The 18939-nt window shown below is 45.3% G+C and overlaps 1 protein-coding gene across 1 annotated transcript in view; it reads right to left on the bottom strand.

Moving 5' to 3' along the window:
- LOC147104512 (solute carrier family 2, facilitated glucose transporter member 11-like) overlaps positions 1–15071 on the bottom strand; it is a 100671-nt gene extending 85600 nt beyond the window's left edge. The window contains exons 1-2 of the mRNA XM_085962187.1: positions 14909–15071; positions 13877–13915 (exon numbers count right to left, since the gene is read on the bottom strand). Of these exons, the coding sequence (XP_085818313.1) occupies positions 13877–13915; positions 14909–14932 (63 nt within the window). The 5' untranslated portion in view covers positions 14933–15071. The remainder of the gene's footprint in view (positions 1–13876; positions 13916–14908) is intronic.
- Between the last annotated feature and the right edge of the window lie 3868 nt (positions 15072–18939).

Below are 18939 nucleotides of genomic sequence, written 5' to 3'. Positions count from 1 at the left end.
CCCAGGGTTACGGCAGAGACAACCATGTAAGAAGTTAGTGAACCTGAAGCATCTACCTCAGAAGTGAATGTACCTGAGGATGATGTCCAATCCATAAGAGATCAACTAGATGAGTCACCCCAGCAACAAGAATCAGAGACCCCTGAAAGGCATTATCCAACTCGAATCAGGAGGCCTCCTCAGAGACTGAATCTTTGAACTGTTTTGCATGAAGTTGTATATATATATCTATATGTTATTATGTTATGTTAAATGGGGATATAACTGTTAAGCTAAAAAGGGAGGATTGTGGTGTATGTAACCTGTTCCACCTTAAGAGAACTACCTTAAGAGATGTACTACTTTCTCTTGGCTGCTGTATACTGTAATACCGGTGGTGACCACACCGGTATATAAGTGTTGTGTAGGGATTTGCTGGGCAGTTGAGCCCTGACCTCCGAATAGTAAAGACCTGTTAAAAGTTATTCTTGTGGTCTGTGTCCAGTGATTTATAATAAGCATAACTGGGACACACAGACTTAACACCATGCACCTGCCCAATCACCCAACCTGTCCAAATCATACTGGAGTTTCTCGGCATCCTCCTCACAGCACACACGCCCACCCAGCTTTGTGTCGTCTGCAAACTTGGAGATATTACATCTAGTTCCCTCGTCTAGATCATTAATATATATTGTGAATAACTGGGGTCCTAGCACCAATCCCTGCGGTACCCCACTAGTCGCTGCCAGCCACTCGGAAAAAGACTCGTTTATTCCAACTCATTGCTTCCTGTCTGCCAACCAGTTCTCTATCTAAGTCAGTACCTTACCCCCAATCCCATGTGCTTTAACTTTGCACGCTAATCTCTCATGCGGGACCTTATCGAAAGCCTTCTGAAAGTCCAAATACACCACATCCACTGGTTCTCCCTTATCTATTCTACCAGTTACATCCTCAAAAAATTCCAGTAGATTAGTCAAGCATGATTTACCTTTTGTAAATCCATGTTGGCTTTGTCCAATCCTGTCACTGTTTTCCAAGTGCTCTGCTATTACATCTTTTATAATGGACTCGAGCATTTTCCCCACTACCGGTGTCAGGCTTATAATTCCCCATTTTCTCTCTACCACCTTTTTTAAATAGTGGGGTTACATTAGCTACCCTCCAATCCATGGGAACTGTTCCAGAGTCTATAGAATTTTGGAAGATGACCAGCAATGCATCTACTATTTCTAGGGCCACTTCCTTAAGTACCCTAGGATGTAGATTATCAGGCTCTGGGGATTTATCGGCCTTCAATCCCATCAATTTCCCTAACACCATTTTCCTACAAATACTGATTTCATTCAGTTCCTCCCTCTCATTAGACCCTATGTTCCCCGACATCTCTGGGAGGTTATTTGCGTCCTCCTTTGTGAAGACAGAACCAAAGTATGTATTTAATTGGTCTGCCATTTCTTTGGTCCCCATTATAAATTCCCCTGATTCTGACTGCAAGGGATCTATGCTTGACTTCACCAATCTTTTTCTCTTCACATATCTTTAGAAGGTTTTACAGTCAGTTTTTATGTTCCCTGCAAGCTTACTCTCATACTCTATTTTCCCCCTCTTAATTAATCCCTTTGTCCTCCTTTGCTGAATCCTAAACTGCTCCCAATCCTCAGGTTTGCTGCTTTTTCTGGCCAATTTATATGTCCTCTCCTTGGATCTTATGCTATCCCTAATTTCCCTTGTTAGCCACGGTTGAGTCACCTTTTTTGTTTTATTTTTATGTCAAACAGGGATGAACAAATTCTGTAGTTCATCCATGTGATCTTTAAATGTTTGCCATTGCCTATCCACCATCAACCCTTTAAGTAATGTTCCCGAATCCATCACACAGAATCACAGAAACCCCACAGTGCAGATAGAGGCCATTTCGGCCCATCGAGCCTGCACCGACACATATCCCACCCAATCCCCGTAACCCCTACACCTAACACATATCCCCATTTAATCCCCCTAACACTAAGGGTCAATTTATCCGGAGCACCCGGAGAAAACCCACGCAAACACGGGGAGAATGTGCAAACTCCACACAGACAGTCGCCCGAGGCCGGATTCGAAACCGGGTCCCTGGCGCTGTGAGGCAACAGTGCTAACCACTATGCCACCGTGCTGCCATCCTAGCCAACTCGCGCCTCATACCATCATAGTTTCCTTTATTTAAATTCAGGACCCTAGTCTCTGAGTCAAATACTTCACTCTCCATCTTAATGAAGAATTCTATCATATTATGATCGCTCCTCCCAAAGAGGCCTCGCACAACAAGATTGCTAATTAATCCTTTCTCATTACATAATACCCAGTCTAAGATGGCCTGATCTCTAGTTGGTTCCTCAACATATTGATCCAGGAATTCCTCCTCCACAGAATTGTTACTAATTTGATTAGCCCAATCTATATGTAGATTAAAGTCACCCATGATAACTGCTGTGCCCTTATTGCACACGTCTCTAATTTCCCTTTTAATGCCATCCCCAACCTCAGCATTACTGTTTGGGGTTCTGTATACAACTCCCACTAACGTTTTCTGCCCCTTGGTATTTCTCAGCTCTACCCATACAGATTCCACATCATCAGAGCTAATATCCTTCCTTACTATTGTGTTAATCTCCTCTTTAACCAGCAATGCTACCCCACCTCCTTTTCCTTTTTGCCTGTCCTTCCTGAATATTGAATACCCCTGGATGTTGAACTCCCAGCCTTGGTCACCCTGGAGCCATGTCTCCGTAATCCCAACTATATCATATCCCTTTACATCTATTTGCACAGCTAATTCATCCACCTTATTACGAATGCTCCTCGCATTAAGACACAAAGCCTTCAGGCTTTTTTTTAACACTCTTAGACCTTTTAGAATTATTATTTACTGTGGCCATATTTGATTTACACCCTTGATTTCTCTGACTGCCTCTTTTGCTTTTCTCCTTCCTGTCTTTTGCTTCTATCCTTGCTTCCCTTTCCTCTGTCTCCCTGCACAGGTTCCCAACTGCCTGCCATGTTAGTTTAAACCCTCCCCAACAGCACTAGCAAACACTCCGCCTAGGACATCGGTCCCGGTCCTGCCCAGGTGCAAACCGTCCAGATTGTATTGGTCTCACCTCCCCCAGAACCGGTTCCAATGTCCCAGGAATTTGAATCCCTCCCCCTTGCACCATTCCTCTAGCCACGTATTCATCTGAAATATCCTTCTATTTCTACTCTGACTAGCACATGGCACTGGTAGCAATCCTGAGATTACTACCTTTGAGGTCCTATTTTTTAAATTTACCTCCTAACTCCCTATATTCAGCTTTTAGGACCTGATCCCATTTTTTACCTATATCGTTGGTACCTATATGCACCACGACAACTGACTGTTCACCCTCCCCCTCCAGAATGCCCTGCAGCCGCTCTGAGACATCCTTGACCCTTGCACCAGGGAGGCAACATACCATCCTGGAGTTTCGTTTGCGGCCGCAGAAACGCCTATCTATTCCCCTTATAATAGAATCCCCTATCACTGTAGCTCTCCCTTTTTTCCCCTTGATTATTGTTTCTAACACTTTACCCACCACTGATGTTAAACTGACTGGCCTGTAGTTACTAGGATTGTCCTTACACCCTTTCTTGAACAATGGTGTCACATGTGATGCCTAAGTTTCCAAAAGCCGTTGAACTGATTGCAGATACTGTGAATGAAATTACGTCAAACAGAAAGAAACTTGTCCTGTGTAGGGTCAGAAGTACATGTTGTGAACAGAACCATTTCTTAGCCAAATGTCTGAAGACAAAAACACAGGTGAGAAGCAGAGAGCAGCTACATACTGTAAACTGAAGCTGCTGGGGGCTCGGACAGACACTACATTCTCTTGGAAATACTCAGCAGGTCAGGCAGCATCTGTGGAGAGAGAAACGTTAACTCTGTTTCTCTCTCCACAGATGCTGCCTGACTTGCTGAGTATTTCCAGCATTTTCTGCTTTTATTTCAGATTTCCAGCATCCGCAGTATTTTGCTTTTGCACTACATTCTCTTGCCTGAAGTTGTTACATCAGTATTCGGGTACGCTAGTGTAGTGGATTAGTAATCCAGTGGCCTGGAGTTAATAATCCAGAGAGCATGAGTTCAAATCCCACCAAAGCAGTTTGAGAATTTTAATTCAGTTTTTGTAAATAAAAACCTGGTATCAGTAAAAGTGTTCATGAAGCTGTCGGATTGTCATAAAGACCCAACTGATTCACTAATGCCCTTTAGGGAAGAAAACCTGCCGTCCTTACCCGGTCTGGCCTATAGGTGACTTCAGACCCACGTGGTTGGCTCTTAACTGCCCTCTGAAGTGGCCGAGCAAGCCACTCAGTCATATCAAGACAACTAGGAAATGGGCAATAAATGCCAACCTTGCCAGCGACACCCACATTATACCAGTAAACTGTATGCAGCGTATTCAGAAACAATACGTTGGACTTCAGCTCGACTGTGGTGCTACAGTTAATACGATAGCAAAATACTGCGGATGCTGGAAATCTGAAATAACAACAGAAAACACTGGAAAAATTCAGCAGGCCAGACAGCATCCGTGGAGAGAGAAACAGAGCTAACGTTTCAGGTCGAAGACCCTTCGTCAGAACTGGAAAAAAAGCAGGAAGAGGGATACATTTTAAAGCAAGTGGGGGCTGGGAAAAGGGGGAGGGGATGAAAGAACAAAAGGGAAGGTCAGTGATAGGATAGAAAGCAGGAGAGATTAAGAGACATTAAGAGATATTCAAGGAACAAAGGATGAAGTGTGAATTGCGCTGGCAGAATGAAGGACAGCTGCCACGTGGGAGGGAAGAAAAAAGCCCAGACAAAAGTGTGGATTAAAAAAGGGGAAAAAATATCTATCTATATATATAAAAGGATCCGTCCGTCTGTATGTCTGTGTCTGTATGTCTGTCTGTCTGTCTGCTATACACTCAAAAGTTATAGAGCGTACCTACACATATGTTATATCAAAAGAAAGCTTATGATTAGGGGAGTCTCATAGGCATATTTACTTTTTGGTCAGACAAAAATTGTTCGGACAGTATACAAAAAACGTTCAAAAATCCACTTATTAGCGGTAGACCAATCCTACCGCTCATTAGCGTTGAGTGACGTGATGGTTGACCAATCCTACAGTTCAGTGACCTGATGGTTGACCAATCGGTGCATCACGGGGGTGTTTCATTCTGTGTGTGGGCGGGACCTAATCCTGCAGCCTCCCGAAATGTACCCGCCATTTTTTTCACTGCTTTTACTCAACAGCGAGCGGGGCAACTGCGGGAGGTGAGTTGTGGTCACTCGGGCCGGGCCTGACAACCGCTCGGCCCGAGACACAGAGCGGGGGAATGGCAGCGGCTGGCCGTAAACCGCGCGGCCCTGTAAACTGCCGTTTTACAAAAAAGCCTTGGCAACGCCGGGCCCCCCAGCTAGTATATATCTATATATATATGATAGGAGCTGAGGTTATGATCTGAAATTGTTGAACTCTGTGTTGTGCTACAGTTAATGTTTTATCTCAGAAGGAACACCACCGTCTGATGATCCAATTGGCAGAGAGCTACAGGTCCCTTAACAGTTCACTGCTCATGTTCAACAAAACAGAGATTACATCAGCAGGGAATATAGACAATCAGTGCCAGAACACTGGGCACCACACAAAGTGCAGCGACCCCTTTTCATGTAGTGTCAAGTGGGTGTAGACCTGTTCTAGGTGTCAAAGTCACTTCAAATTTACCAGCTTGTGACAGTGAATCACCAGATGATTAAAACAAGATTACAGGCCAAATACAAGGACTTCCACAAAATTAGAAAGCACCCTGCATCTTCAAATTAACTGTAAAGCCTCACCCACACAGATACCACCCAGAAACTGTGTGTTATTGTTGAATAACTCACCAAGAAGCATATTAACAAGCTATGAAAAGTTTTGCATCAGTCAATGCCCCTGGTTCTCTTCAGTGGTGATAAATGGGAATGATAAAGTGCACCTGCGCATTGATCCAAAGGCACTTAACGCTCTCAAACATAATGGGCTGGATACTAACTCAGAGGTGGGGTGGGAGCGGGATCGGGGGGAGCTGGATTGAGGTCGAGCAACCCAGACAAACTAGTCTCCCTCAGGCCCTGCCGATTTTACCGGCAGCATCTGATTAAAATGTTTTGTCTCCATTTCCCGGCCACAGCCAGCCAGATTAAGAGGCCGGCTGGCTGTCGAGCGGGTAGGCCTTCGGCACCAGGCTACAGCTGGGGAGCGGAGAGGAGGGAGGGAGTGATCGGGGAGGCTGGAGTTGGGGGGGGGGGGCGGGGGAGAAGATTGTGACTCCTGCACCGGGAGAGATTGGGAAGGCTGAGGGGGGGTGGGGGGGAAGAAGATTGGGAGTCCTGAACTGGAGAGATGGGGAGGCCATGGGGGAAAAAGATTGGGAGTCCTGAGCTGGGGGAGATCGGAGTCCGGGGTGATCGGAGTCCAGAGGCCACAAGGGAGATCGGAGGGAAGAGCAGGGGGGAGATCAGAAGGATCTGGGGGGTGCCCGATTGCGGAGGTTGGGTGAAGCAGGTAAGCTGGATCCAGCAGATAAGTGGAAAGGCACTTACCTCCTGGATTCAGCAGTCCTCACTTCCCTTTAGCCACCAGGAATCTCGAGGCTCAGGAAACCTAGCCAGCCAGGGTTAAATTTTAAATGGTGGTTAAATGTGAGGCTCTCAGCCTCATTCTAATATTTAAATTGCTAATCCGCCTCCTGGGAGCAGGTTGGTCTCCTGCCACCAACTGCCGCCCGCCACCCCCCCCGCTCCCCGCCACACCGTTAAAACGGGGTGGGCGGGTTGGAGGTGCATTGGGGTTGGGATTCAGATTTTTAACATTTTAACATCCCATCTGACCCCAACCCGCCCGTGTTTGGGTGTTATAATTGCTCCAATGGTTCTGCTCCTCCGCCCGTAGGGCTGGGACAGGAAGCTCTTGGGTACTGCTGCCAGCTCTGTGATGTCACTGGCTGCTTCAGGGTGACCGGAAATGAAACCGACTGAGGAGAAGCAGCCGGGAGCATTGGGGGAGATGAGCGATGGAGCGGGGTCCACAGAGGTAGGGGAGAGATGGGGCCTGTTAAAAGTGGCATTGACTGAGAAGCGTGACCGCATCTTGTACAATATAAAGGGATTCTGGCTGTAGTTACAGGGCGAATATCAGCCGGTTATAGGGTTGCTATTGGTTTAGGTAAAATATCGGGGCATTACATCTATTACAACCAGTTACATATAGACTTTCAGGGAGTTATTGTATTCCTGTTAATAATGAGGGGAATCTGAGTGTCACCAGTCTTACTATTAGTTTTTGGTTCAATTTCAGTGAGTTACTATTAGTTACTGGTGGAATCAAAGTTCCTTCCAACTCTGGTTTCCCCTCTGTGAATCGTTCCCCCGCCTTCAGTTTCCCCTCTTCTCTGCCCTCGATTTCCTTCTTTGCCTGCTTGCCGGTGGCCTCCTGGTTCCGTCATCTCTCTGTTCTGGGTGGATTGGAGCTCAGGTGCCAGAGATGAAACACACCAACTTCCATAGGAGAGTAAAGGCCAAGCTGGTGCTCCCTCCATGGAGCAATGTGACTTCCGTTCTCTTCTATCCACAGGAATGTTGCTTGTGGAATGCAGCAAGACTGGATAATGTTAGGTTGATACTCTGCCATTTTACTCTGTTACCTTCAGATAAGAGATTGCGGAGTTGTCTCTATTAGAATGTATTTCTCTGCAGATATTCACCTTCCGCAGGAGAATAAGTAAGTGGTTATGTCACTGGACTAGTAATCCAGAGGCCTGGACTAATGATCCGGAGACGTGAGTTCAAATCCCACCACGGCAGCTGTGAAATTTAGACTCAGTTAATTAAATAAATCTGGAATTGAAAAGCTGGTATCAGTAATGGTGACCGTGAAACTACTGGATTGTTGTAAAAACCCATCTGGTTCACTAATGTTCTTTAGGGAAGGAAACCTGCCGTCCTTACCCGGTCTGGCCTATATGTGACTCCAGACCCACAGCAATGTGGTTGACTCTTAACTGCCCTCTGAAATGGCCCAGCAAACCACTACCAAACTGCTACTGTGGGAGCACCTTCACCACAAGGACTGCAGCGGTTCAAGAAGGTGGATCACCACCACCTTCTCAAGGGCAATTAGGGATGGGCAATAAATACTGGCCTTGTCAGCGCGCCCACATCCCGTGAATGAATAAATAAAAAAAAAAGTTTCAAAAGATCTATGTACAAATTGTACATGGTCTGTGCAAAAAGCAAATCAATGGAATTGATCTTCCATGCTCTCATTTTTCATGAATGGACTTATACATGAGAAGTGTATTGGTGTAGGACAAAAGGAAAAAATGCAGGGCTTTGTGGAAAGAGCGGGGGAGTGGGACTAATTGGTGGCTCTTTCAGAGAGCCGGCACAGGCACGATGGGCTGAATGGCCTTCTTCTGTGCTGTATTATTCTATGATTCTATGATATGGCTGATTCCAATTGCAACACAGGTCCAGTTTCCAAGATATTAAGTACAATCCCAGTTTAATCAGAAGGAATCAATAACATTACATGTTATGGTCACAAATCTGGATAAAATATCAGCTTACATAAGTACGGAATGCTCCAAACCTGGAAACCATGGAAGGTGCTTTCTTTTTCCACGAAATAGTCTTTGTGAAATCAATATGTTACAGAACATTAAGTTCTCTCAAATATAATCACTAATTGTCCTCACTTGTGCACATTGTCAGGGATGATGCACTGGGCAGTGCAGGTTAATAATCAAGGCATGGGTAGGAGGGTGAGGCAGTGTCACCAATAGCGACTGCCTGCTTATTCACCTTACTGCCCTCAGCGACAGGGGCTGAGTGATAGCCAACAGGTTGACCATTTTCAATTAATAATTCCTTTGAAAGAGGATTAGACTGAAAGGTGACTGAGGATAATTTGTCAGATCCAAAGTCTTACTCAACTTTCATAAGTAACTATCAACTGACCAGTGAACAGTGGGCGGTTGAAAATAAACGAATCCTCAAAAATGTAAACCACCTGAGCAGCTAACTTGTTTTGGATAACAAGAGCAGACGGATTAAAGATTAGATAAATATACTGTGCAATTTAATACTTCTCTGGAATTGGCCAACAAAATAGAATAGTAAGGAAACTAGCTGAGGTTTTACAAGGTCACAGTGCAACCAAATGCTTTAACATTCAGCTCTTTTACATCCTTAAGTTAATATCTTAATAGTCAGGATTGAATTAGATCCCAGTGATTTTAATTATTTTCTCCTGCGATTCACTTCTGTCCATTTACTAGCAACAAACATTTCTCATCCGTTTCTCAGTTCTATGGTCTCAGCAGTCTGGGCTCACTTATTTTGGGGCGAGTGTGATTTTTATGTTCACACAATGGAAGATTCAAAATACTTAAAAAAGATAGACTTGCATTTATGTAGCGCTTTTCACAACCTCAAGACGTCCCAAAATGCTTTACAACTTTTTAAGTTTAGTCACTGTTGTAATGTAGGAAACGCGGCAGCCAATTTGCACACAGCAAACTCCCACAAACAGCAATGAAATAAATAACCAGATCATCTGTTTTAGTGATGTTGGTTGAGGGATAAATATTGGCCAGGGCACCAGGAGAACTCCCTCCTGCTCTTCTTCAAATAGTGCCATGGGATCTTTTACTTCCACCTGATGTAAGAAAATCACTTTAACTCCCCAACAGTACACAAACACGATTGTACACACAGACATACATGCACAGATACACAGACATACATACAAACAGTACAGTCCACAGGCATACAGGTCACGACAAGAAACTCATAACATAAAGCAGAGGTTCCACATAGGAACTGGGGCTCAGTTAGCTACACTTCCTATCAGAAAGACAAGATTTAATGGTGATTCTAATAGCATTGATGGAGGAATGCAGACAGCTGCTCGGGAGGAACAAGAGTTTGAGAGAGGATAATGAGGGTGAATTTTGTGATGTGACCCCATTGTGTATTTTGTACTATTCCAATGCTCTCTTGGTCGGCCTCCCACCTCGCACCCTCCGTAAACTTAAACTCATCCAAAACTCTGCTGTCCCTGTCCTAACTCACCCCACATCCCATTCACTCCTCACCCCTGTGCTCGCTGACCTACATTGGCTCTTGGTCTGGCAACGCCTCGATATTAAAATTCTCATCTTTGTGTTCAAATCCCTCCATGGCCTCGCCCCTCCCTATCCCTGTAATCTCCTAAGTAGGGTCGTCAACACTGGTTGGGCGTATGTCAAGGATTCATCACATGACGTCACACCTCCACCCGCCCCAGCCAGTCAAGCAGTCTTTTTCCCCATCTCCAATATTGTGACGACTAATAAATGAAAGTGTTCAATTTTGTTTAATGTCCCTATGATTTTTCTAACCGGTTGCTTGCAGCTGTGACCAGGAGATTAATCTCTAATTCCTGGAGACGCCAGGACGATCCTTGAGGGTTGGCAACCCTACACCTAAGTGGGAAGTTTTTGAACCACAGATGGCTGCACTGCCCCAGTGCCCGGTACAAACCTTACAATTGGAGTCAGGGACAGCCAATTAAAATGGCCCCCAGTGTGTCGAGCAGCTTGCTCCGGTCTGCGAACGTGGTTCTTTACCATTGTCCTGTAACAAGGCTTTCAGGAACGCTCCCGGCACTGAGGGAGATAGTCACAAACATGAACTTATACACAGCAGAGTATGCGCACTTGTTTTAGATTCAATCCGGTTACCTTAGAAACGAGCCTACAGTAGGGTTGCTAACCCTCCAAGGATTGTCCTAGAGTCTGCGGGAATTAAAGATTAATCTCCTGGACGCTGCTTCCAGCGATCCTGGAGAAAAATTATTAGAGACTTTAAAAAATTTTTAAAACATTCTTTTTAAACACTTTCATTTATTAGTTATAAAATTATTGGAGATGGGGAAAAAGGCTGTTTGACTCACTGTCAAGAATCATCCAATCAGGTAGAGAGTCTGTTCGCTTTCCAATTGGCCGTGGGAAGGTGATGTGCTGTGAGGATGGTTGTGTCGAGTGAACGGCGTTTCTAGAGCACCCGGGACTGGGGTCCAATGTTAAGAACATATAAGCCTTGAGATTACTGTTATGCCCAATATGCCTCTCTAACTCTCTCTCCTCCTTTAAGACGCTCCTTAAAACCTACCTCTTTGACCACCTTCCCTAATTTCTGCTTTTGTGGCTCGGTGTCAAATTTTTTTGTCTTACAACACTCCTGTGAAGCACCTTGGGACGTTTTACTATGTTAAAGGCGCTATATAAATACAAGTTGCTGCTGTTGATATTAGCCGCCGAATGCTTAACCTCTTGGCATGATATTCTGTTCTCTGCTATTTTAGCGTGAGTGGGTTAATAATTGTGTTCATATAACTATCAGAGGAATGTCATACCAATGCGTTTAGCATTCGTCAGTCTAAGTCATCAACAGTGATTTCTAGACTGTACGAGCAAAAACAAAAGTCAGGTATAAGAAAAGGCCCCTCTACGTTCAAGTAACTCCATCCTCCACTCCTCTCTGTGGCTCAATGGTCCACTTCTGAGTGAAAGATCGAGAACACACAGGGACAGACCCTGAACTACTGCTTCAGGACCTGGCTCTCCAATATAACAGGTGAAATAAAGTCAGTTGCAATACTAGCTTGTGACCTTCTCCATCTACAGTTCAACTCCCATCATTCCTGTCAGCTCCACCTTGTCTGATGACCACGGCACTCAATAATAACAGTAACTTGCATTTATATAGCCCCGTTACCAGAGAAAAATGTTCCAAGGTGCTTCACAGAGGGGAGAAGGAATGGACGCAGAGCCTTTTAGGGAGAAGTATTTTGAGAAGGGTTTTGAAGGTGGGGAGGGAGGTGGAAAGGTTTGGGGAGGGAGTTCCAGGGCGTAGGGTCAGGACAGCTGAAAGTGGGGCTTTCAACAGTGGAGCAGAGGGAGGGGGGATACACAGGAGGCCAGAGTGTGAGGATCGGAGGGCACGGGAGGAGATATAAGGCTGGCTGAGGTTGCAGAGGTCAGGTTAGGGCAAGGCCATGGAGGAATTTGAAAAGAAGGAGGAGGATTTTAAATTCAATCCATTGGGGATGGTCCTGATGTAGGTCAGTGAGGAGGCAAGTGAGAGACGAGCAGGGAGCAGTGTGGGACAGGATGCAGGTGGTGCAGTTTTGGACAATTTCGAGTTTACAGAGGGTGAAGGTTGACACGGAGGACATTGGAGAAGTTGAGTTTAGATGTAGCAAAGGAGTGGATAAAGGTTGTCAATGAATAATGTCACTGCGGGGCAACATGAAGATGAGAAAGAGGAGAGATGTGTGTTTATGTGATGGTAACATGATTGGAGTCTCTTGAAAGTATATAAATTTATGTGACTATGATACTTTATACAAAAATAGTTATTTAAGATTGGTGTGTTGTCTTTGTATGTGTGTCTATGCGAACATGGATCTATGTACATTTGTGTGCCGGGGATGTGTATAAGTCTATATGTTTCTCTCCTTCTTTGTGTGTCTGTGTCTGTGTATGTAAGCGTGTCTGTATTTACATGCCCAAATGTATAAGCGCGTGTGTGTGTAAAAGCCCCACCATGGTAGCATCACTTACTGTACAAATGATTGCTGTTTGTTAGACACCTTTATTGGCCAAGACTCCAATTACCATCATCTTTTGCTGATTTCATTATGGGTTGCCCAATTACTCAACAGCTCTGCTTATTATCACTTGCGTACTGATCATCTTATGCTCATTAAAACTTAAAGCATTATTGCTACTATCCTCTGTCCCTTTTCCTGTCTCTTTAAAGTAACAGAGGAATGTAGAATCAGTAATGATTCCACTTTCCTGTTTCTTTACTGTACTTTCTTTTGTCTCTTTATTGACTGCACGTTCCTCTGTCTTTTTACTGCTTTCTGTACTTTCTTTCCTGGCTCTGTGTGTTTCTCAATTCACTGGCCCGGATTTGTGCTTTTCACCACCCCTTTACTAATGCTGTACTTTTCTGTATTTACTGGCCCTCTACTTTTCCCTATCTGCTGGTTCTATGCCTTGCTCTATTTACTGTCCCCGTGTATCTCTCCTTATTTTACACACTCTCTATTCACACACTCTATGCTTCTCTCTCTCTATTCACACACTCTGTGCTTCTCTCTCTCTATTCACACACTCTATGCTTCTCTCTCTCTATTCACACACTCTGTGCTTCTCTCTCTCTATTCACACACTCTGTGCTTCTCTCTCTCTATTCACACACTCTGTGCTTCTCTCTCTCTATTCACACACTCTGTGCTTCTCTCTCTCTCTTCACACACTCTGTGCTTCTCTCTCTCTATTCACACACTCTGTGCTTCTCTCTCTCTATTCACACACTCTGCTTCTCTCTCTATTCACAGACTCTGTGCTTCTCTCTCTCTATTCACACACTCTGTGCTTCTCTCTCTCTATTCACACACTCTGTGCTTCTCTCTCTCTATTCACACACTCTGCTTCTCTCTCTCTCTATTCACACACTCTGTGCTTCTCTCTCTCCATTCACACACTCTGTGCTTCTCTCTCTCCATTCACACACTCTGTGCTTCTCTCTCTCCATTCACACTTTGCTTCTCTCTCTATTCTACAAGCTCGGTGCTTCTGTTCTGTCTCTTTACTGGCCCTCTGCTTCTCTCTAGTTGTTGGCTGCAGTGACTTCTGTCGCAGAATGCTAAATAATTCACTCTAGTATGGTAAAGTACTGTTGTGAAGTTGGCGTTAACGTGCATTTTCCCTGGAATTACTTCTTGCGATAATGTAGGAAAGTTACCACACTTGTGTGAGATTCCTTTGTCCGCCAGACATTGACCTGTTTAAAGTAATAACAGACTATTGTTAGGAAGAGAGTGATGGGAGTTTTACTTGCTCGCTAGCCTGTGCTGTACCTGACCTGATATTATTAATGAGTGAGTAGAGAGGCTATTTCCCAGCATGGAACCCATGCTATACCTGACCTGTGAATAACCTAGTGCAATACTGCTGCATTCCCATCACCGGCATCTCTCATCCTGATGAGCAGAAAAAAAGCCACCAAAGAAAATGAATTAAAAACAAAGGCAGAAAGAGCCTCGCAATCAGGAGAATGAAATGTCCTACTTACAGTTAGCCATTCTCTTACAGTCTCTCTCTCTCTGTTGAATTACACTGTCTGATAGACAGTTTAAATTAAGCTCCCAAGCACTGTGGGGACAGTTATGCTACTGAACCAGTTCCAAGTCATTAGCTCTCGTGAGTTAAAGAAAAATATATAAGAAAACGGACAAAGCAAAATGGAAGGATGTTAATTGGAATTCTGTTTACGCATTGTACAAAGGAAGAGTCCCGGCAGAGTTCCGCAGTTAAATGGTCCCAAGCTCACTCTAAAGACAAATGGCTGCCAGTGTTCGAAGGTCTATGCCCACCGCCCAATGGGCACTGAAGACCATCTGCACCAGTGTGCTCTGCAGAGAGTGAATGGGTTTCCACTGTTAATCAGCTTTCTTCCATCTGCTTCTCTTGTCTTCTTGTGGATACTTAAGTGGTCATTGTGTGAGTCTGTGCTGCCGAGAAATCCCAGAAAGCGCGCGCCTCGGTTTCCCACATGCGCTGCCTCTGGGCGAGGCTCCCCATGGGCAGCACAGCCTGGCAAAATTACCCCATGGTTTTATCACTAGATTGCCTTGTTTGAAGTTAAAATTAATTCTGCTCAATAAAAATATAGTCTACAAATCACAAAATAGACACCAATAATAACAACACAAATTATACATACACAATATTAAAATTCAGTTAATAAACTGGAGAAGATGTAACGGGTTCATACCAGCTCCTTCAGGATATTTTCCATTAGATGTTTGATCTCAAATCACTCCCTGCTCCCAATTTCTGCAAAGCTATGAAAAGTTACAAAGGGAGCAAAGCCTGGACAAGTTTAAATTGAATGACAGAGGAGAACTGAGGAGCATTGGGAGTCCAATGCTGTCGAGTTCCGGGATGGGTCTCATATATAGTTTGTGCAAGAACAGGACCATTCCAGAATATCTCTTCATGGTCTGTTAATTATCCCCAAAATACCTGAATTGCATTTTCTTCATTTTCATGATGAGAAGTCAATTGACCTTTAGAAGAACTGAACTTTCCTAGTGACTGGTGCTGTCCAGGTGACTGTGACGCAGCAATCGCTCTTCCATTGCAATCTGTGTGAGTGTTCTACATTGGACAGGTTGGAAACCACAACCGACGCCTCCAAAGTCACAGAGGTATCTTTGGTGGGCCCCACAAGAGATTCTATATCATGGGCAGTGGCACAGTGCCATGGTGCTGTGGTGAGTCCTCCCCATGGTCATGAACCCAGTCTTCTGACCACACTTCCCCCAGTTGATGAGTTCTTAACCTCAGCCATGGTGTGCAAAGTGGAGACAAGATGAAAGTAAAGCAAATGTAATGATTTCCATTGCATTACCAAGTGTCAGCCTTGGCTCAGTTGGTAGCACTCTTGCCTCTGAGTCAGAAGGTTGTAGGTTCAAGTCCTGCTCCAGTGACGTGAGCACAAAATCTAGGCTGACACTTCAGTGCAATACTGAGGGGGGTGCTGTTGGAGGTGCAGTATTTCAGATCAAATGAGATGTTAAACAGAGACCATGGGCCAGATTTTCAGTGTGCCATGAGGCAGGCTTTTAGGCATGCGGGGGGAAAAAATCCTGAATTCAGGGGTCCCGACACCATCCCGCCCAAAACCTGCCTCCACGTAAGTTTCAAGGGAGGCGGGTACCCGCCCCGCACTGGGACCCGCCGACCCGAGGCGGGAAGGGATTAGTGCCAATCCACAGCTTTTTCACAGAATTTTAGCCTAATCCCTATTTTGAGGGGTGTCGTGTGGGATTCCCGACAGCTCCAAACCACGCCAGGTTAGAGCAGGCAGGCCGTCGGGTTGAAGGACTTGGAGGGGTCGCGATGTCAGTGTTCAGGTGAGTGATGGGTACATGAGTGCAAAGGTAAGTGTGTTTGGTGTGTCTAAAGTGTGTAAAGAAGTTTAAATTACCTGTACTTACCTTTACAGCCTTTCTTCCTCTAGGCGTCGGGAGTCCATCACTCAGCTGGCACTGAAAGCTGAATGGCTGCGGTCTGTCAAAAGTGACAGCCTTCAGCTTTCAGTGCCGGTGAGAGTTCTAACTGAGTCTGTGTAGAAGGACTCAGGTTAGAAGTCAGACTGTCAGTGTTTGACAGCTTCAAACAGCTGTGAAACACTGATATTTCATCTGTCAGATGAAATTTCAGTCTGTGACGTCACCTGTTGCCGGGTGGCCCTTAATTGGCCTGCTGAGCCCGCTGGGCAGGCTCAACAAGGTCAATCAAGGGAAAATCATGTCAATTGGCCGGACGTCGATGGAGGCGGGACTAAAACCCGAAAGTTGTAGTCCCACCTCCTTCCCGACTGCTAAATGAAAATCCAGCCCCATGTCTACATTCTCAGGTGGATGTAAAAGATCCCACGGCACTATTTTGATGAAGAACAGGGAGGTTATCCCCGGTGTCCCGGCCAATATTTATCCCTCAATCAACATCACTAAAACAGATTATCTGGTCATTTATCTCATTGCTGTTTGTGGGACCTTGCTGTGTGCAAATTGGCTGCCGCATTTCCCTACATTACAACATTGACTACGCTTCAAAAGTACTTCATTGGTTATTAAGTGCTTTGGGACGTCCTGTGGTCATGAAAGGCACTATATAAATGCAACTCTAATTTTCTTTCTTTTTACTTCACTAGCACAATAAATTTCTAGTCAACTCCCTGCTGCAGGATTACCAGTGTTCCCTTCCCCAATGGATAGGCTGTCTGGGGCTCAATGTCTAGGTCTTCCCAAGTGGCTAACTGCTGCTCAGTACTCAGCACTGGTAATCGTCAATGACTTGTTCTTCATTCGTTTCACAATCAGAAAGGCTTTTGGCTCATTCTGACAATACACTATTGTGTCAGTCTTTGTAACACAAAGGGCTGGATTTTGATACTGGAGACGTGTAGGAGGCGGGACTACAACTTTTGGGGTTGTAGTCCCGCCTCCATCGAGTTGTGGCCAACCCACACGATTTTCACTTGATTGACCTTGTTGAGCCCGCCCAGCGGGCTCAGCAGGCCAATTAAGGGCCACCCGGCAACAGGTGACATCACAGATTGACATTTCATCTGTCAAGAGCTCTTGACAGATGAAATATCAGCGTTTGACAGCTCTTTGAAGCTGACAATCTGTACACTAAGTTAATTCCTTCCTCTCAGGCTGATTTAGAGATCTCTCCAGAACAGAAAGCAGAATGCTGCAGATTTTGACAGCTCGCGGCCATTCTGCTTTCTGTGCAGGTGAGATGAGGGACTCCCAAGACCTGAAGGAAGGAAGGCTGTAAAGGAAAGTAAAGGTAAGTAAAACTTCTTTAAACACTTTACAGACACCAAACACACTTACCTCTGCACTCATGCACACATCGCTCACCTGAACACTGATATCTCAAACCCTCCAAGCCCTTCAGCCCGACAGTCCGCCTTGCTAGCTTGTCGTGGTTTGGAGCAATCGAGAATCCCACACTTCAGGAATAAAAATAGGGATTAGGCTAAAAACTGACTGTTAACTACCTGTTAACAGGCAGTTAATTGGCACTAATCCCCTTCCCGCCTCGGGGAGGCGGCTCCCAGTACAGGTCGGGTACCCGCCTCCTTTGAAACTGACATGGAGGTGAATTGGAGGCGGGATGGGTTCGTGCCCCCCAATTTTGCGATTTTAACCCCCCACATGCCTCCAATCCTGCCTCCATGGCCCAATGAAAATCCTGCCCAAAGACTCCAAAATGATGATGCAACTGTGCTCAGGAACTGGCCACAAGGATAAAGAATTTCACAGCGTTTACCATGGGAGTATGATGCCACAAAAACACACTGGACTAGATTGTATGATATGAAAAGTACAGTAACACAGGCATTCTGGAGATTTCCTTATGGTCTGTAGAACCTTCCTGAGGATATTAGATGGGTTGAGCAGAGTGCGCAATAGACCAGGTTTAACAGTCTAGGAGGAACAGGTCTAATGTGCAAAATGGCCCTTTCTCATTTCATCCTTTCTTATGCATATGTAACTCTCCAACATACAAAACCTTGCAATCGTATTAAGGAGTAAGTGATGCTTTGCCCTGTTGGGTGGGTCAGCAGCCTGCGGTCCTGTGAATTGCTGCCCCTCATCAGTACCTATGGAAATACAATGTGAAGCTGAAGAGATTACAATGTCCCTTGTAACACATTTCAGTACCCAACTTCAGGCTTCAGACACTGCGACACATCAGGGAGGGGGAAAAGTCCCTGGACTCTATGTTTCAGGAGGTAGTCACACCTATGAAATTAATTAATTCAGATGTAGTCCATGGTCAGGGACAGGACGGTGTGACTAGGAGTGAGGCAGGTACAGGGATCCAGGAGGTAGTGTTGGAGGAGCCTCAGCCCTTGCTCTTGTCAAACAGGTTCGAGGTTCTTACTCCCTGTGGGGACGGGAGCAGGGACTGCAGGGAGGATGAGCAACCTGGCCACAGCAACATGGAACGGGGGGCCATTCAAGAGAGGGGAGTAAATAGAAATGTTGTAGTGGTAGGGGATAGTATCATTAGGGGGATAGATAGGGTTCTTTGCAGCCGAGAGCGGGAGTCCCGAAGGCTGTGTTGCCTGCCCGGTGCCAGGGTTAAGGACATCTCTTCTGGGCTGGAGAGAAACTTGGAGTGGGAGGGGGAGGATCCAGTTGTCATGGTTCATGTTGGTACCAACGACGTAGATAAGACAAGGAAGAAGGTTCTGTTAAAGGAGTATGAGCAGCTAGG

The sequence above is a fragment of the Somniosus microcephalus genome, chromosome 19 (assembly GCF_052327205.1).
Source record: "Somniosus microcephalus isolate GS21.2 chromosome 19, FLI_Smic_1.0, whole genome shotgun sequence".
NCBI classification, from domain to species: Eukaryota; Metazoa; Chordata; class Chondrichthyes; order Squaliformes; family Somniosidae; genus Somniosus; species Somniosus microcephalus.
Note: the sequence above shows the minus strand (reverse complement) of the source record. Positions and strands in the feature narration are given on the sequence as shown.